Source organism: Zootoca vivipara, chromosome 10 (assembly GCF_963506605.1).
Source record: "Zootoca vivipara chromosome 10, rZooViv1.1, whole genome shotgun sequence".
In the NCBI taxonomy this organism is placed as follows: Eukaryota; Metazoa; Chordata; class Lepidosauria; order Squamata; family Lacertidae; genus Zootoca; species Zootoca vivipara.
In genome coordinates, this window is record NC_083285.1 from 52,639,837 (window position 1) to 52,660,782 (window position 20,946).

At 40.7% G+C, this 20,946-nt stretch overlaps 1 protein-coding gene across 1 annotated transcript; it reads left to right on the plus strand.

The window, feature by feature from the left end:
• The first annotated feature begins 292 nt into the window (after nt 1–292).
• Nucleotides 293–18,775, plus strand: MTPN (myotrophin). The gene is made up of 4 exons (XM_035127995.2): nt 293–451; nt 9,538–9,651; nt 10,833–10,916; nt 16,038–18,775. Exons 1-4 carry the CDS (start codon nt 380–382, stop codon nt 16,122–16,124), a joined length of 357 nt encoding a protein of 118 aa, XP_034983886.1. The 5' UTR covers nt 293–379; the 3' UTR covers nt 16,125–18,775.
• The last annotated feature ends 2,171 nt before the right edge of the window (nt 18,776–20,946 follow it).

Below are 20,946 nucleotides of genomic sequence, written 5' to 3' on the forward strand. Positions count from 1 at the left end.
CTTGTCACACTTTTCTTTTTTCTGTGGGGGCGGGGCAAGCAAGCGGAAGCGGTGTGGGGAGGATGCGAAACGCGGAGGTTTTTTTTGTTATCGTTGTTTTAAAACCACACTTCATTTAAAGTATAAACGACTCGAAACGTTAAAGGCGGACGCAGAGTTTCCCCCTCTGCCGGCCTCTCCGTGAGTAAGGCGCGCCCAACGAGCGCCGTTGGCGTGGCAACGGCCGTCACCGCCGCGAGAGGCAGCGGCCCAACCGCCGCTGCCACCAACGCCGCGCCCGCTTCCGGTCCAGCCCCGCCCATCTCCTCTTCCCCCGCCCCTCGTCGCGCGAACGCTGCCAGGCCCTCTCGCCGTGTCCCCTGTCAGGGCGGCAGCCGTTATGTCTGACAAGGAGTTCATGTGGGCCCTCAAGAACGGAGACCTGGACGAAGTGAAGGACTACGTGGCCAAGGTAAGGCCGCCGAGGGTACGGGAGGAGGGAGGGCGGGCGGGAGAGCCTGGGCGCCGCTTCCTGGCCTTGAGGCGGGGCTCCCCCTTCTTTCCCCCAGGACCCGCCGTCATGTGCTTCGCAAAACGAAAGGTGCCGGGGCTCAAGCCCGAGCTCCTCCCCTGCTACTCTCTGGAGGCCGTGTGTGTGTGTGTGTGTCGGTGTCGCAACCCACACATGCTCAGAGGTGCTCTTGCTTTGCTCCAGGGCACCGGAAATGATTTGGGTGGTGGGTGATCCCCTCCCCGCCCGCCCCTCTTCGTTTGGGTTGTGGAGCTGCATCCTTCCTGACGCCGCGGTGGAAGCTGAAGGGAAGGCTTTGCCTCTTCCTCCTGCTAGAGGCCTAGTCCCCGCCCACCCTTATGCTTGAGCTTGCTTGTGGGGAGCGTGCCATCGTCCCTCGTCAGTTTTATAGTGGTTCAAGCATCCTCCCTCTTTCCCCAGATCGCTGTTTCTGAACCTCCCCCCCCCCCGCCCCAATGGGTTAGAGGGCAGAATTGCCCCACTCCAAAATTATATTGGGTGAATTGTATGCTACAAACGTAAAACCACACCCTTTCTTTCTCCAGTGTGTGGTCCTTACCTGCTATATCTGTGCTTGATTTTTTTATAGCATGGAACAGAATATAATCACGGCATCAATAAGAGTGTGAAGGAAATGAGATAGGTGTCCCAACTTCCTGCTGGGTTTTTAATTGAGCAAATGGTGATGAAATAAAATAGCAATGAAAACATTGAATGGAAGACCTTAGTACCCACTAGGTTCTTATTGAGCCAAAGGTGATAAAATAAACTAGCATTGGAAAAACTAAGTGGGGAGGATTAAGACTTTAGTAGTCCGGTTGAGAGTGTATAACTAGTTAAGTTGTGTTAAGAACCAATTAATCCATCTCATAAGAACTGGAGAAGCATGCATGATGGTGAGATGCACCTTTTGCCATTCAGTTATATATTCTCTCTTATTCAAACATTCATTAAAAACTGGGCATAACAGCCTCTTGTGCTGTTCTGTGCAAGGGTGGAAGTGAAAGCTTGTCAGCAAAAATATTTCATTGTCTACTTTCATGTTTCTGGTGTTCAAATAAACAAATACAGTAGCTGATCTGCAGAGCCTTCTGCCTCCAGGGCTAGTGGTATAACTGAGATCAGAAATAGGGTAGGCAGATTTATAAGAGAGCCAGTTTTGTTTAGTGGTTGGTGTTAAACCAGTGCCTGAGAGACCAGGGTTCAAATCATTGCTCAGCCATGAAACTGAGTTACGCTGGTCAGTCGCAGTCTCTTAGCCTAGCCTGCCTCACAGGGTTCTTGTGAGGATAAAATGGAGGTAAAGAGAACCATGTACAGTACACCAAATTGAGCTTTCAACTACCAAAGCCTGGCTGTAAAATTGGGTGTCCTTGGATAAGGTGCAGTTTCCTGGAAATGGAAGACGGAAGTTTTGGTAGAAGTTGGGTCCAAAAATGATGTTAGGGCAATAGTTCTAGGTGTTAGGGGAAATTTCACATTTAATCGTGTAGAAAGAAGTGAGGACACTGAAGCCCCCTGTGGCTCTTGTGTTCATAATAATAATAATAATAATAATAAGTAATTTATTATTTGTACCCCGCCCATCTGGCTGGGTTTCCCCAGCCACACTGGGCGGCTTCCAACAAAAAATTAAAATACATTAAAATGTCACACGTTAAAAACTTCCCTGAACAGGGCTGCCTTCAAATGTCTTCTAAATGTCAGGTAGTTATTTATCTCTTTGACATCTGATGGGAGGGCGTTTCACAGGGCGGGTGCAACTACCGAGAAGGCCCTCTGCCTGGTTCCCTGTAACTTTGCTTCTCGCAGTGAGGGAACCGCCAGAAGGCCCTCGGCGCTAGACCTCAGTGTCAGGCTACTTATCAGACCTCTTTTGAGGAGGAGAGAAGCTGCAGGCAGGAAAGTTCTGCCCTCCTCATCAGTGTTCCCCTTTTGCTTTTAAATTAGACTTGCCCAACTCATTCGCTAAGTAATTGGGTAGTTTAGCTGGGTAGACCTTTGGTCTGATTAGTGTTGTTGTTTTATATACTATAGAAGTAGGCTATTCTACTTCACAAAAGTCTATAGAATGAAGGGATGTAGGTTCCATAAAACCTGAACGTCAGGGAAGAGGGAAAGTAAGTGTATCTACAACAAAATCACTTCACCCAGCTTGTAGCTATAGATTTGTTTAGGCTCTGGCAAACAATTTTGGACAAGGTGCCTGCTGTAGACTGATACCTGTACCTGTACTGAAGAATACTTGGTGAAGAATTTATGCAACCTATGTAGGACATTTGTAAATGGTGTACAAATTCCAGGATAGACATACATCACTTTAAAATTTAGATTTGACCTTATTGTGTTAGGGTTTGGTGGTGGTCATGTTAATCAATTTATATATTAATAACACCTCTATTTTTTTAAGGTGCCCTGGGTACTTAATGTAGAAAAGCAGGAATTAAATACTAAATAGCAATAGCAATAGCTACAACTGTGGGGTTCATTCCAGCTTGAAATAGCATGCAAACAGGGAGTTAAGAGAGATGCACTCATCTACTTTTCCATCCTACTCCTTTAGGCTAATAAAAGAAAGAAAGCTGCCTTCCCTAGGGTACAATTAGTAATATGGAATATGTCTTTGTCTGATCCTTTGATGTATATTATGTATGGTACAACAGGACATTATAGCGGTGATCATATTTGTGTGAAGTAGTCATAAACATATGTTCAGCCTCTTCTATTGAGTTCTGAAGGTATGAATCTGCTGGTTCTAGGTTCCATTTTTTGCATTTGAATTGCATAGGTGTCTACTTAGCACATTACTTAACATAAGGAAGAACTTTCTGACTTAAGAGCTGTTTGACAGTGGAACAGACTGCCTCGGGAGGTTTTTAAACAGAGGTTGGATGGCCATCTGTCTTGGATGCTTTAGTTGAAATTCCTTTGGGGTCCCTTCCAACTCTGTGATTATATGATAAACCTATGTGACAAGAGAAGCTTATCAGCTGGCCATGCATGTACAATTGACTGCAGTTAGGCACAAATACTTTAAAACTGTGAATGGGCTTATAATGGGGTTTGATTTGACAGGTCTTGATTCATAATAAATTAATCAATAATCAGACTTCATCTTGAGTACTGTTTCAAATTCCTGGGTCCTACACTATAAGAAGAATGTGAACAAGTTCGAGCAAGTTTCAGAGGAGAGCAACAAAGATGGCCATTGGTATGAAAAACAAGTCCTGTGAAGAAAGGTTGAAGGAACCAGGTTTGTTGAACCTGGAGAGGAGCAGTTTAAGAAGGGTCTTAATAGCACTTTTCAAATATTTGGAACACTGTATAGAAAGGGGCAAAGTCTTGTTCTCTGTTGCCTGGAGGCAGTAATGAGAGTAATAGTATGACAATGGAGCCAATTACCTAGGGTTTTGATGAGCCCCTCCCTGGAATTCTTCAAGCATGGGATGGATAGCCATCTGTTAGGAATGCTCTAGCATCTGGATTCACTGCAACAAATGGGGTAGGTCTAGAGCACAACTTGGGTCAAGTAGGATTCTACGAAAACCTATTGGCTGAACTCAATTTTCTCAGTATGAAAGTCTCATCAGCTCTAATTGAGTCATGAGTATATTCAACTAGCCCGATAAATACTACTGTCCCTCTGTGTCTTGTAGTCCATGCATTTCTGATGCTATCTGCTGTACTCAAAGATGTGTTGGACTGCACTACAGTAAATCCTTTCTGTTTCTGCTTGATCTGTGTCAGCTCCTGATAACAGCCTCTGCTGGTTTCATGTTGAAATTTTTCTAGTGCTCACTTTAAACTTTTTTCTTTCAACTGTCCTTTTTTCCTCCACCCCAAACATTATTTCCAGACCTCCTGTTTAGAGACTTTGGTTAGACCAGTGATAGGATTTGATGGATTTCTGTATTTTAGAATTTCTGTTTTTTTTTGGAAGCCGCCCAGAGTGGCTGGGGGAACCCGGCCAGATGGGCGGGGTATAAATAATAAATTATTATTATTATTATTATTATTATTATTATTAGGAAACCTGTGGTCCTTCAGGTGTTGGACTACAACTCCATTCATCCTTGACCATTGGCTATGCCGGCTGGGACAGATGGGACTAGATGTTCAACAATATGTAGAAGGCCACATTTTATATTATGTTTTTTAAACAATATTTATATGCTGCTTGATTGTAGCAAAGCCTAAGCAGTTTATAAGAAATATTACCATTACAGTCGTACCTCGGGTTACGAACTGCGCAAACCCGGAAGTATTTTTGCGCATGCGCAGAAGCGGCACGCGCAATTTGCGCATGCGCAAAATGGCAGTTCGGGTTACAAACTGCGACCCGGAACGGATCGCGTTCATAACCCGAGGTACCACTGTATAAATAAAACAGTTAAAATAGGTAATTAAAACATTTGTTTAAAAAGCAATTACAATCAGCAGTAAACACATTAACATCTACTTGTCTGAATAGCTTCCCTGAACAAAAATATTTTAAGCAGGTGCCAAAAAGAATATAGTGAAAGAGTGTGATGTCAATTCAATAGACGGGGAGACTTTTGTGCTTGCCTGCTCATATAGCACATCAGCTTCCTGATTTTCTGGCAGGTTTGACAAAGTGATTAAGGGTTAGAGAATCTGAAGCAAAAGAACTGAAAAACTTTAATTAAAGCCAAGGGCCAATTCAAACAACTCTTCTTCCTTCTATTGGGCCTGTACTTGTGTTGGATGAATGTACCTGTTTGCTGTGAACATTTCAGTATCAAAATGATTATATCGTGGTTCTAAGACTCTTGTAATCTGACATATACAGATGAGCGCACTGACATATAGAAAGGCTCAGCCATGTCCCCAGCTATTCCTGGATGAGATGTTCTTGCTTCCACAACTAAGGAGGCCTGGTTCAGAGTTCACATTTCCTCATTTGCTGCCTCTCTTCTTTAAAAAGCTAGACGGGGCAGTATACACAACACTTAATCAGTTCTCCTTTGTTTACCACTCACCACAGGAATGTAGCAAATTTCATGTCCTAGATCTTAAATTTGCCTTAAATCAGATAATTTGCCAGTTTCATCAAGGTAACCACAATTCTTGGGTTGAGTTCTATTAACTCCCCCCTGTGCATTTAATTTTAAACATCACAACATTCCTCGAGTCTTTCGAAGCTTTGAAAAGACTCAAATCTATGTCTTTTCTTTCTCTGGGAAAATTTATGCTTCTCACCTGATAATTTAGTTGCTCTTTTCTCTACTGTCTGTGGTTCCTTTTCTTTGACGTAAAGAAACTGAAGCAAATAGGTGTTCTAAAAATCAGCCTGCTGTAGATCAGAGTGGGCAATCTTTCCTTCTTTCTTTTTCTGCTGAGGCCTGCATTCTTTCAGGAGTATCGTCTTGGGCACATGCCAATTGTGAGAAGGGCTGACTTGAAGGATTGGACTGGGACAGAGCCAAAAGAAGGACCCCCCTTTCTTTTTCTCTCTCCCCTCCTGCTTTCTACCCAGCAGGAACAGATCACTTGCAGAGGACTTTTGAAATTTGTCTTGAGTTTTGTGTGTGATATGAGGACTGTAGGTTTAGATTTATATTTTATAGGGGCTTGTTACTTTGTGTCTTCTCAGTTCCTTTCCGAATAATGTTGGTCTTAAGAAAGCCAAGTTGCTGACTTCTGAGAGCTTGCTGCTTTCATCTTCAAGATCTTTTTCCTAAGTAATTGCAGCCAACCCAGAACCTTTTACTCTGTGTGAGAATTATTCCACTATCTGATGGTTTACATTCACCGTGAAGAAATATAAGACTTCTGGGATACGTTTTCAGTCTTGAGACACTTCAAAAACTTTAATTGGAATCTAGACTTTCATTTTTACTTCTTCTTGAAGGGATATACTATAAGAATCCTTTTCTTAGAATGAATATTGTTATGGGTTTTTTAAAAAATAGGTTTTCTTATACTGACACATATTTCCCTTAGGTTATACATTACATGTATGAATAGAGGAGGTAATATTGACCTGAAAAGAGCCTTTAAGTGCTTATTAGTTCGAAGCTGAGAAGAAGGTACATGAAGTGGATTTTTATATTGCTGTTCAGGATAGGAGTTGGTATTATCAGAACAAGAGGTGCATTCAGTGGTCTCAAGTGATTAGGGCATTAATGCTGATGAGCATTCTGTAACAGTTTGACTGAATTCAGTATTCAGAGAAATAATCTTTTAGTGTAACAAAAGGGAAATGCAAAAGACAGGCAAAAGCAAAGATAGTTGGCTTGGCTTAATAATCAAAAGGAAAAGCAATGAACATTTTAAATTATAAACTTCGAGTTGCACAATTAAAAGTTTTATCACTAAATTTATTCATTGTGCTTTTTAAATGTTCTGATGTCATGGTGCATCAAATGAGTAAAGACAATAAGAATTTAATTCAGTCTTATAATTTGAGATGCAAATGAATGGAGGAATTTAAATGATTAGACTTTATCAAGAGTCTTATTCAGAGCTGGAAGCACAGTATCTATATGGTCTGGAAGCCTTTGAGTTCTAATAAATGAAAGGTACATTCAGCAATTCTGAAATTCTGAACCATAAAAGAAAAGTTGCTACTGTTGTTGTGCCAGAAGTATGCCAAAAAGTATATTGTGGCAGAGTGAATTGCTACATTCTTGGAAACTTCTAATTAATTGAGTTAAGGAATTTATTGGGTCATTGAACTTGGGACATGATACAATCTTTTAAGAAGTTTATGGTGTGTGGATCCTTCAGAATTTTCATACAGTGCTTGCTTTAAGTACTCTATATAATACTTGAATGTATATCAGACAAAATACATGGACAGTATACAGAATTTGGTAGTAGCTTTTAATCTAATCAAGAAAAACAATAAATTTTGTGAAGATTATGTCTGTTAATAGTTGTGTAGAACCTCTAGGTTCAGAATCACTATACCAGGGAATACCAGTTGCCTTTATGGACTTCTAGGTTGCTTCACAAAGCATCTTGTGGCCTATGGAGGAAACATAATGTAGGACTTGATGGACCTTTAACCCAGCAGTCATAGTCTTATGCAGGCATCGGCAATGTTTTCTGGCTGTGGGCCGGATCATCGCCACTGACGCTGGTCCGTGGGCCGGACACACTCTGGACTTGCGCAGAAGCTATTTCTGGTGCTGCGCTGCCCATGTCCAGAGCGCCGGAAATTGCATCTGCGCATGCTCAGGAAGGCGCGGAAGCAATTTCCAGCTTCTGGACATGGGCAGCGTGGCACCGGAAATCGCTTCTGCGCATGCCTGGACATGCACAGAAGTGATTTCCGACGTCTGGGCATGCCCAGACGCTGTTACTGGCATCTGCGCGTGGGCAGATGCCATTTTTGGCACCACTCAGCAAGTCCCCGCGCCACGCTCTGCCAGTTTAGCGCGGTGCAGGGACTTGCTGATCAGGTGGCTCGGTGACCGGGCGGCTCATGGGCCAGATAAATGGCCTCTGTGGGCCGCATCCAGCCCATGGGCCGGAGGTTGCCGATACCTGGTCTTATGTTTACAAATCAGCTTCAACTAAAACACATTTCACATTATTTAGCATTTAGCAAATTATTTCAAAGTATTTAGCAAATTGTTTCCCTTCATATAGCAATGGTTATTGTTACCATTCCAAGCATATCTGTGAGTAGTCAATGTATAATTATGAAAACTAGAAGGAGAGCTAAAAATGCATGATGCTCATTTGAACTAACTGCCACTGGATCATGGGTAGCCAATATGATGGTGGTGCTCAGGCGTTTGATCACAACTCCCATCCTTGACCAGTGGCTATGCAGTCTTGGGATGATGAGAGTTGGAGTTCAACAGCTCCTGGTGAATACCACATTGGCAGCTACTGCTGCACTAAACATCTGTGAGCTGTTTTTAAATTGTTTCTCCCCCCTCCCCCCTCTACATGGTTTTATTTCCTTAATTGCATAATGCTTGTGGTTTTTGGCTAGCACCATTTAGGCGAATCTTGGAGATCTTTTGCACCGTGAAGAGAATTACTGTTAGCTAATAATGATAATAATAATAATTTTTTTATTTCTACCCCGCCCATCTGGCTGAGTTTCCCCAGCCACTCTGGGCAGCTCCCAATCGAGTGTTAAAAACAATACAACATTGAAGCTTCTTAACTGTTTTGTTTTGGGGGAGAGATATAGTTAAAGAAGATACTGTTAAGATACTTCAGAAATTTGTAAGCAACTGAGAGGTCATGCTTCCAAAACAACTACTTCTTAAATAACTTCTAATAGTATTCACTGCTACGTTAATACCAGCTGCTGTACATTTATTAGTCCTAATAATGGTGAACTTTCGAGCTATGAACAGATCAAAAGTGAAAGGAGGTATAGAGGGATTATTGGAATAGGAAAAACAAATTGGTTTGCAACATGCACTATGGATATAAATTTTGACACTCCTGGTTCTTGAAATGAGGCATTGCTTTGCTGATTAGGTAAAGGTAAAGGGGTAAAGGGACCCCTGACCATTAGGTCCAGTCGTGACCGACTCTGGGGTTGCGCGCTCATCTCGCATTATTGGCCAAGGGAGCCGGCGTATAGCTTCCAGGTCATGTGGCCAGCATGACAAAGCCGCTTCTGGCAAACCAGAGCAGCACATGGAAACGCCGTTTACCTTCCCGCTGTAGTGGTTCCTATTTATCTACTTGCATTTTGACGTGCTTTCGAACTGCTAGGTTGGCAGGAGCTGGGACCAAGCAACGGGAGCTCACCCCGTCACAGGGATTCGAACCGCCGACCTTCTGATCAGCAAGCCCTAGGCTCAGTGGTTTAACCACAGCGCCACCTGGGTCCCTACACTCCTGGTTCTTGAAATGAGGCATTGCTTTGCAGATTACCTTCCCCATATTGCTGTAATGTCTTGAGCAAGAGTTTTGAGCAAGAGTTTTAAGCAAGTGTTGTCTGCTATGTTTGAGTAATGACCATAGTTAGATCTCAGAGCTAAATTTGACGTAGAATGCTATAAAATTATTAACCTTTTTTAATTCTGAAGGGTGAAGATGTTAATCGGACACTGGAAGGTGGGAGGAAACCTCTTCACTATGCTGCAGACTGTGGACAGCTTGAGATCCTGGAGTTCCTTCTACTAAAAGGAGCTGATATGAATGTATGTATGTTGATTAAAATGCTGTCTAGTTCTGGTAAAGTTCTGTCTTTGGCTGAAGACAAATGATAGTTTTCTGTGCATTTCAAAACGATGATGTAGAGGCATAGTTGCCCTTGGATGTATGTGCATATTAGTAGTAGTAGTAGTAATAGCAGCAGCAGCAGCAATATTTGCTCCACTGTTGCCTCTTGTTCAAACAGGTTTTGCATGTATTTTAAACAACACAAAAACAGAATATTCATTAGAAGAGATCATGAGATGAGTTCATAAGTAAAATGCTTCTTATGCTACATTCAGCACTGTGAAAACTAATATGTCTCCAGTCTTTAGTAACTGGCTGATAATTAAAAATAATCTGGTTAATCTGGATGGCTCAGACATTTGAATGATTCAACAGTTCACTACACAATTTGTATGAAGTGAGTTTTTACACTTCCATATTATTTGATACAATTCAATTCCTGTCTGGTTCATGTTAGACCTATGAGAAGATAAATCTGCTTCATTATTAGTATTCTAGTAAGATAATAGTAGTTGATATTATCATAGAAACTGCTGTCTGTAGTAACTGTCTTCTATTCAGGTTAAAGTCTGCCAGTTTTCTAATGTGTTTTGTATACTAAGTTTTTATGTAAATATTTTCACACTGTTCATCAACCAAAAAATATCCTAGATGAATCAGTAACAAACAGGGCAACATCTACCCTTAGGTTTGTAGTCTAAAAGCCATGATACAAAAAGGGAAAAGAATCTATAGAAAAGAGAAAATCAAGAAAATCCATGCCCAAATTCTTAAATGTATGAAGTTCCTATAATGACTAGCTGGGATGAAACACTTCAGGGAGAATAGGAGACTAAAGGAGCTACTTTTTCGGAATGGTCTTGCCTCCCATCCTTCCCCCTGCTGTAGCCTGATGTAATTCTGTTTGGTAACCAATTCCAATAATTAACAGCATTTATAGAGCATTTCAGGAAAACTAGGAACATGTTTTTGCAGAAGTAAAGTGTAGGTCTGGACTTGCTTTCATTTAGCAACATTGCAGCTGGCTAAATATGTGCTGTGTGCAACAGTACCCTTTTTGGCAGATACCCACCTGCCAAGAAAGTGATATCTGAGCATTAGTAGATATAGTATATTGTAGATGGAATTTATTGTGTAACTTCATTTCTCTTTCTTACAGGCTCCAGACAAACACAACATCACTCCACTCCTTTCAGCAGTTTATGAAGGCCATGTGTCTTGTGTGAAGTTACTCCTGTCAAAGGTAAGAAGTGGAGACCTGCCTGATGGTATGTTAATCATTCAGCAACTTAACAAATTCCACACTGCCTTCAAACATTTCATCATTTTTTTTAAAAAAGCCTAATATTCATTGGGTGGAATCCAGCCAAGTCATGCGGGGAGTAGGCACAATGAAATCAATGGACTTACATTGGTTATGACTTAGCAGGTGAGAGGTAAGGATGCTTAACCTTTCCTGTGTCTACTATTTCTCCCCTGCAATTTTCTCCTCTCGGTTAAGTTGCTTATTGATCTCAGTGGCTCTTTCCTATTACTTAGTATTACCCAGTGGGCACTATACAAAAATGGAAGAATGGAAATCCGTGCCCATAGGCTCACAATATTAAAATAGTCAAGAGACAGAAGAAGAGAAGCTAAGGACAAGGCTTTTAACATAACTTGGGAAAAACTAAGCCTACAGTCAACAGCGTCTTCCTTTTTGCTATGATTTAGTCTTGAAAGTCTCCTAGAGGCTAGTCAAGCAAGGAGAGAAACTTCCATAGCTGCCAAGTTATCCCTTTTTTTAAGGGATTTTCCCTTATGCTGAATAGGCTTCCTCGCGAGAAAAGGGAAAACTTGGCAGCTATGGAAACTTCTTACAGGAAGTTTTAGAAGAGCCACATATTTAGTAGATGAAAAGCTTGTTCTAAGTGAGAGCTTGTCACACCATTGTACTGCACAGAACAGATGACTGCTTGGTGACTGGCTCTTCATGGTTTCTTTCCCAATGCTGCTACCTGAAGTTACATAGATGAAGATGCTGGTGAGTCAGCCTTCAGCCTCCTGCATACAAAGGATGTGCTCTGTTACAAAGTTTGGGCTACATGTTTTCTAGCACATTGGATAGACAATCTGGAATGTGGCTGATTTTGGCTGAAACCATTTCACAGACCACACACTTCACCTCTGGTCAGAATCAGAACCCTGCTTTGGAAAATCTGAAACTTGGTGTCCCCAGTGACTATAATGGGGAAATCAACAAATAGCTATAGTTGTTCTGCTCTCTGACATAATGAGATAAAACTTGTAGTCTCTTCTGTAGGACAAAATTTGCCATATTTCACACTGACAGGTGTAATGAGGAGTTGTGTTGGACAGCCTTACAGTTTAAGGGGAACTTAGAAAGAGATTTGCTTCCTCCCTGTGGTTTTGTGGGCAATTGGTATGAAAACGGCTAAATGATATGACAGAGACATCTCTAGTTAAGTAACCTGTAAGATTCCAGAAGAATAAGTGCAGGGACTACCGGTAGGAATTATGATAAATGGAGGGGGGGTACTTTGGGGGGTTCAGTTAGCACCAAAATTTTTCAAAAGCTTTATCTTTGATGGGATGAATAGATGGCACTTTCTCAACATCTATGTCAAAGTGCCTGCTATATTGTTATGCATACTATATAATTTAGGCCAATTGGGATCTTTAAAATGTGGGGTGTGTTTTGTTTTTCAAAAGAATTCTCTCCCTTCAGTGGTTTTGTATGCATGGGACATGGAGGAGAGGAGAAATGCCGAGGCACAACACCCCAAAAAAAGTGTGGTGCAAACTATATAAACCTACCTGCTTGCAAAGCCCGAGAGATCCATCAACACCCTTTTCTTTCAGGGAAAGAGGGTGTATGTGTGTGTCCTCTTTTCTCTGTTTCAGAACTTGCAAGCCCAGATCTCATGACTGGCTCTATATTAGGAGCATCTATGCTCCTAAAGCTCTTCCTGCACAGCTATCTCACAGCACCTCCACAAACTCTGGTACCTATATCTTTGTTACCCATCATAAGCTTCTGGCAGGCTTATGATGGTGCCAGAAAATGGTGCCTTGCCCTCCTTGAATCAGCAGCCAGGGAGAAAGCACAAGGAGAGCTTGACTCAGGTTGTGGGGACTCAATGAGACTTCATGTTCCTGTCTGCCTTGGACACTGTGTGTGAACCATGAATTATTGGTGCTTCTCAGTCCATTATTAGAAGCCTTCAGTACTGCTGCTACTTGACACACAGTCACAAAAAACAGTGGAAAAACACTGGAAGACTTTCTGATAAGTTCCACCTTGGGTACTGACGGGAAGTTAGAAGAAAAAAAAGAGCCCTGTAAAATCCTCTGGTTGAGAGCTACAGCTGTCAGTTACAAAAGTACACCCCTCACTTCCCTGGTATTTTCTTTATAGGGAGAGCATCTAGGGGTAAGAGAGTATGAATTTTCAGTGTTTGTGCATTTGAATAGGTCCTGAAGTGTTGGAAACAGACAGGGTTGCCTTGGAACAGTTCATAAGGAAATTGCTTTGCTTTGGCTGACTCCCAAATATATGAAATATCCCACTTTGATTCTGGATTTTGGGATTTGTCTGAAGCAAATGCACACACCCATAGTATGTGGTTGACTTCAACATTCTCAAACTAAACTTCAACATTCTCAAACTAAGGAAAATAAAGCCAATTTATTCTGAGAGCTTTTCCCCTTTGGAGGTTTAATAGGACACATACCATCTCATGATAACAAAATACTGTGGTTCTCTTGAGTTAAAATTGTGTGTGTTTACTTGCTGTTTGTCTGAAAAATATAGAGAGAGCTTGCTAGGATTCACTCAGACTAAAACGTCAAGCCAGCAGAAGTAGGTTATGAATTGTCTTCTTTGTCCTTAAAGTACTTGTGGAGTCAAGTCTGTAGATTCATCTTTTGACTTTAAAATAAAGGCTTGGAAGCTAGTTAGTGTCACTTTGTGCTTTTTCAACTCTGGTACTGAGTATATGGGAAGGGTATAAAAAGAACAAAGAGAAAATTTGGAGAAGACATTCAAGATTCTTTTTTAGTCAACGCCAGTAGTTTCTGCCTTTGATTCAGAAAGTGTATTTGATCACATCAGTATGAGTTTGCTCTATCACAAATGAGTTGATAGTATGGATTACTTTTTTTAAAAAAAAGAAGAAAAAGAAAAGCAATTAGATCTCAGTGGATCCTGGAACACTGAAATGTGGTGGCGGTGGCTTGCTGTGTTAAAACTCCCCCCACCTGCTGACCACTTCCAATAATCTGCTGCCCAATTTTTCGTTGTTTTAGATAGACGTGCCTTGATTACCCTACACTGAATTGATGGCATCGGTGCATATGCATGATTATATTTCTACCCCATTTTAACAATCTTTTTAGTCCTATAGTTGAAACATAGTTTGTATTTGAGATTTATTTATTTTAAAGTACTGTTGGTTTTCTTTCTATACTTTTCCGTGTATCTTGACAAAACCTCTTGAGTTTCTAGTTTGAGTAGGAAACATTCCTCAACCCTTTACCCAAAGAGCAAGATACATTATTTCAATCTGCAGGCTAGTTAAAAAGAAATTAAATCTATACTAGCTTCATAATGCAACATAAATGTTTACCAATGTTGTGGAACATTAAGACCCCTGTAGGATCTACAGCAAAGAAAGCATTTGTTCCTTATCCCCCCCCCCTTCTGCAAGTAGTACAGGAGCACTCAAGCCAGACGTCATTTCTTGCCCTCTGCCCCTTTTGCGTTCTTTTCTCATGGCATTTTCCTCCAAATAATGTGGAGACTGACATGCTCAAATTGATTTATTATTTTACCTCAAAGTAAGGTGTATTTGGAAAATTTTCGAGTGTGGCGATTTCAAGTGAATGAGTGTTCCCAGACATAGCTGACACACTAATCATAGTGATTGGCTATGGTCTATTACAGCGTTGACTTTGACAGAGTGGAGTCATTAAGCATCTTTGGGCCATACTTCTGTGCTTGCGGTACTTCAGACCCACCTGACATCCCCTTTAAAAGACAGACAAACCCGTGGAAAGTTGACAATCTACTTGAAGGAGAACATCAACCTTTCTTCTAGGCCAATGTCTGCAATAATCAAAGTGCTTTTAACTAGTGCATTTACTTGAATCCAATGCTCACCTTTTTTGGCCAAATTACGTTGCAAAAATTAAGGTGTGGATTAGATTCGATGGCACTTTTACATTTAACAGCAAATGCTTTATTTGGTTTCAAGGTTCTGAAAATTGAGGTGCGCATTAGATTCAATGGTGCATTAGACTCGTAAATATGGTAGGTTTTTAACTAAACAAGAGTTTCAATCCATTTATCTCTGAAATGACTGCATCTCGGAATACTAACTGTTGTAGAGCTTAACCTTTTCCAACATTATGTAAAGGTGTGTGTGGGTGTGGAGGAAATGCTCTGCAAGTCTGATACACACACACACACACACACACCTCTACGCCTACAAGTAACCTTCTGGAGCTTTATATAGGTTACTTGTAGGCGTACAGGTCAATGTCATCTAGATTTCTTTAATTTCCTTTTTTTCAATTTCCTTTTCCTTCAAAAGTTGCAACACTTGGGACCAGATTAAACTAAATCGTTGCACTAGCAGGAAACCACCACAAGTCCTGCTAATACAACAGGGCTACCCATCCTCCTCCTCTCACCCAAAACTCCTGGGGGGGGGGGGGTTCAGGGGAAAAACCCAGACCACCACGTGTGGGGAAGAGAGAGAAGAGCAGTCCATCAGGCAAACATAAATATTTGCACTGACAGAACAATCACTTTGAATTCCACCCTTGAGCTGTGAGAGGTCTTTAGCAGAATGGATCCTAGGCCACTAAAGGTGTATGCTAAAACTCCAATGTATATGCAAAGCTAATAAAGGCTTTGGAACAGGATTGTGGCTGTGGCTCTGTATCAGAAGAGGAGTCAAATTGGCAGGGTTTGGGAACACCAGGGTTTCATCTGGATTTAATTGGCATTTTGTCTTAAGATAACTAGAACTGAGTCTTTTGATTGAAAACTTTATGTGTATTAATACTGTGAAAATACTATTATTCAAGTGGGCCCAAGAGGCTGAAGTGTCTTAAATGTGTTATTTGGATTGTGAGATTACTTAAAGCCTGTCTTTTTAATGGTGAATGAATTGAAAATGATCTCTCTCTTGTTTAACGCACACACCCATGTCAAGCCAATGTGACTCTAGTTGAAGAAATTATATAGACTGTAAAGTAAGAAAACAAACGTACCAGGACCCTCTCACGAGAAACTGCTTCTGGTACATGTAATTCCACCTTTTCTCTAAAAGTGACAGCTCTTCTCATCTCTTTACAGGGTGCTGATAAGACTGTGAGAGGGCCAGATGGTCTAACTGCCTTTGAAGCCACTGACAATCAGGCAATCAAAGCTCTTCTCCAGTGACGGATGGACTGAGATCTAATGTCTCTCCTGTGGCCTCACACTGCTGCCTGTCTGTCACTCTTTGTATCTTCCAGCTTCTTCAGCTAAATATTGGGGAGGGAGGAAAAAAAATCACAGTAAATCAGACTAGTTAGGTACCTCTATCAAAAAGACAACCTGCTTGGAGAAAGTAGAAATCCATATAATTGGTTTCTCCTTAGGACTTTGTTCAGGGTACAATTTTTTCCCATTTCTAGCAAAATTGAACCTCTGCTGGAGAAGGGGTGAAGAATGGAGTCTGAAATTTAGTCTGCAAACTTTCCTTGTACTTCTAAGTCTTGCTGGAAGTTTGTCAGACAGAAGCTCTATCCCTGTACTTTCTAACTTGTAAAGGCAGCAGCAGCCCTGTGCTGCTATGTTGTCATCTCCCAGTCAAGGCAGTGGGATAACTGTATCCCTGTGCCTTACATAGGTTGTGCAATGCTGAAGGCTTTGGTTTATCATTCCCCAGTATTTAACAGTTGGATGCCACACTAATTCTGGCTGCCTATTTTAACATGGAATATACAGTGATAGCAGGAATGCATCTCAAAAAGGGGTGCCAAGGGATGATCAAAATTGTGTGGGGTTTTTTCCACCATCCAAACATTTTGTGAAGAACCAGCCAGATGATAGACAGTGCTTAGTTCTGGGTAAGAGTTGCTCTTCAAAGACTTCTAGTTGGAACTTCCTCACCCCAGCACATCATAAAATTAACTGGAAGAAAGTGACAACTCCAGACCTATTGGTGCTAGAGGATGATGACTTTGCCCTTCAAGATTTAGACTCAAAGTATCTTAATTACTAAAGAAGGAATGGCTCTCAGTTTAAGTTAATTTCATTCTTTTAAAGAAGGCAGGAGCTTCCTTTGCCCTAGTTTCATCCTCAACACATTGATCTTGTAAAATGCATATGTCTCTGAAATAAGATTTGAGTCACTGCTATGGCATTGTTTATGAAAAAAGTAATTTGACAGATTAAATAGTCATGTTTCCAAAGGAAACCCAGCCTTTATTGCTGCCCAATAAAGGATGCTTCTTTCTACGTGACATTTCACAAATACTCTTCAAAGATGACATTTTTAAGGAACATTCAGGCATAAGGTTTTGTAATATGCTAATGTGTTGATTAGAAGATGCTGGGGCAAATGGCACTTGGATATTCTTCCTCAGAAACTATGGATAAATTTTGTATCATGTTAAAAATTTCCCACTGAGTTTCTACTGACTTTGCATCAAGATGTGCAATACAATGTCTTCATTGTCATCCAGGTAACTGGCGTGTGCTTTTGTATACACATTTCATAGTATTGAATGTACCTTTTCAATTTTGAAAGCATTTCATTTAAATGGGAAAACCCCCTGTATACCCTAGTAAAACAGAATTAGGAATATGGCCTCTATAGACAATGCAAAATTGCAGGCTAGCATTACATCTTAAATTGCCGTTTATTTGTCCCTTATTAGCACTGATACCACCCCCAACATTCAAATATTCAGCAGCAAAGGGGGGAAGAAACTAGATTCTTTAAAGGCATTCTTAAAAGTAGAACCATGTTAATCTGTTTTGTTTTGTTTTTTTGTATTGGTGCAGGAATGTGATGTAGAAATAGCAAGCTTTGCATGCAGAGTCTGTGTAGTCATATGTTCACCTTCCTATGCGACACGAAAGGCTTATGAAGATGCTAATTCAGTAAATGAACATGTTCAGATTAATTTTAAATCAAATGTTCTTAGTCATAGTAGGCATGATCCACTTAATATCTCCTGAAGTCAAATGAAAGACCTGATGGATCAAGTGAAGGAGAAATTGAAATTGTGTTTCATGACTGGCTATTTCATAACCCTGTGTCCATTTGCCTTCAGTCCTCCTTAGATAGTATTAGATCACTTTGATCCTCTTTCATGCAGTTCTTTGCCCAAACATTTGAGGCTCTGCCTGCTTGCCTTTTCTTTAAAAACTATCATGTTGGCGTTTTGCACAGTTCTTTTTTCCTGGCACATCTTTATTTGCAACAAGAGATGGATTCTGATGTGTGGCTATAATAAAGTATATTCTAGCCACTTGGGTCAGAATACTTAAGTGTTTGCTCTAAGCCAAACTAATGTTTCTGAATTTGCTATAGCATAAAAGGTCCACCCACTGTTTTCTGTCTGAGAAATTAAGAATTCAAACCCAACTTTAGATCTTTGTGTGAACAGATCATGTGCTAAAATCACATCCTACTTTTCAGAAGAAGAATGATGGCTACCAATGTCTCATGCTAGCTCTTAAATAGTGAAAATTCTTGGAGTAAATTCTTTTTCCAGGTAGGAAACTTAAGAGAAGTCAAAGCTAGCACTCTAGAAATCAGATTCTAGCACCAATATATTTCCTTTCCTTTCAGATTTCAGATTTCAATTTAAAATAATGACTTGCGGTCTTAAAGCTTTCTGCTCCCCTTTGTATAGGCATTGCTTTCTTAACTTAGTTCTTTAATGCAGTACTAAATGGGTTAATTGATGGATAGAAGAAGCTGGTAAGAGTGGAATGTCCTAGTTGAGCAGTTGCAGTGTTGCATGCTAAATCTCAAACTGAACAGTCTTATATTTTATAAATGGGGAAAACAATCACATCTTTCTACCCAATTGATGGAAGAAAAGTAGTGCTTTGTGCATTTTGATATTTGACCTTTTTCCACAATGTAACTATTTTGACACAGTTTGGTTTATCATTATCATGGTTCATAGACATTGGATTCTAAATGATACTGTGTTAAGTTTGTGTTGCAAGAATGAATGGAATAAACTTGAATTGTGCTATAGAGAAATCTGAAGCTTTATCTGCCTCTGTATACTTTCCACACTGTTCTCCCTTGACTGCCAACCTTATAGAATTATAGCTCTACTATAATCCTCTGCATCTAGCACTTTGCAACTTCATTAAAATCCTTTGTAAAACCCTTTTTGTGTACCCCACTCTTACTCTGATATTAAGGTAGTTAAAATGGCAAACCTCATATTTTGGGAAAGGCCTATCTTGATTAAGTACTTTGAAGCTCCCAGCTCAAAATTATAATCCTGATGCCTCTGATTTTAAGTTCGATTCTTCTGTCATAGTTAGATGAGGATGCAGAACATGTCCCTTAATACACATTACCTAAATCAGCAAACCTACAATTTTGGGGGATACTCAGAACTCTACAACTCTTAATTTTCTGAAAAGAAACATTCCCATATTAAAGGGATGTGTGAATACAGAATACATGCATGCTTATACCTCATTTAAATTGCAATTACTTGATTACCCAATGCCTGGGCAGGTTCAGGCATTCAACCCAGCAACAAATTTCTATTTTTTAAGAGTATGCCTGAGCACTGAGGATCAATGCATCTGCTGTTGAGTGTAGTTATTTGCATATATGAATGTATCTGCAATTAACGCGACTCCCATGATTCTCTTGTCACACACACCCCCTTCAAAAGAAGAAGAAGAAATGATTATTTTAGCAAGTGGTGAAGTTAGGCAGTGTTGTAAACATAAAGCAGCCCCTACTCTAAAAGAAATTCCAGGGCCCAGAGCTCACTCTTTAAGAGTAGCTTGGAAACAGAGGGCTCCTTTTGGTCTGTGAATTATAATAGCTTCTTCATAGTTTTTCCAGTTAAGCTACCATAGCCTCCATCTCTGCAGTGTATAATGATTCACAGCAGGGCCATTAAAAAGACAAGTTGCACTGTGTCCAGGTTTCCTTCTAAATTATTTCACTGACAGAACTGAGATTCTTTCAATTTCCCATATTATTTAGAACCAAAAGGCTTTTACACACATCATTTGAAAAGCATAGATTTTACACTCTGTTCTAGCTATCCTTTTACAGGAAACTCCCACCAGCAACCCATGAAGTTCGCCATAAGTAGCTCTTACGAAGGGTTGTGCCTCTAAAAATGGTACAGTATAGCTCACTGAAGAGTACAAGGTGTGGCTCTAACTTGGTGACTTGCCTGAGTCTGGGAAAGTGCTGCTTCCAGAGAATTGCACGTTTTATTGATTAGTATGCAGCACAATTCAAAAACCAATGTGGGTTTGAGAAGTTGTACCAAATGGTTGTGGTTCAGTGGGGATACAGAATGTGAAGCTGGCTGTAATGCAGCTCCCCCAGGATATCACCACCTATTTTTCAAAAAGAAAAATGGTTTCTAGTCCTCATGGCTGCAAAGTCGCGCTGAAGAGAGTGGGCAATAGCTTCTCTGGTAAGAGGGGCAGTGAAATGTTTCCAGTGGTTGCTGTGCATCCTGTGTACCCTTCAGCATCCTAAACAGCTCACTTGCCTCTTCTCATGACTTGTGTAGCCCAAATGAATCGTGCAAAGCTGCAAATTGCAAATTCAATTGTGCAAATGTGCATAATTTATACAAAAAGTAAAGAATTCTGTTTTTTTGTGCGCAGTTTTTTTTATGAAGAAGAAAAAGTGTGGCACCACACGGGGCCCTGCCTTTTGAATAAAGTAATAGGAGTGGTCTGTAAACACTTTAGGAGGGGTTGAGTTGAGACCGGAAGAGATTTGAGGTTCTGAGGACCACAAGCAAAGGTATGCTTGTGCAACGGGGACTTTCCTGCATCCTTCTCACTGCACCATCTTTACACTCCCAGAAAAGCAGTTCCTGAGAGCTGAGGACACTCCTCCGATGACAGGTATGGGGAAATTACCAGTAGCTGAAATTGGGAAGATGGGCACATGTCTCTTGCGTTGTTAGCAAATGGCTTTGTGGATCCATTCAAACCAAAACTTGGGGGGGGGGGACACTTTTTGAACACTGGTGTGATT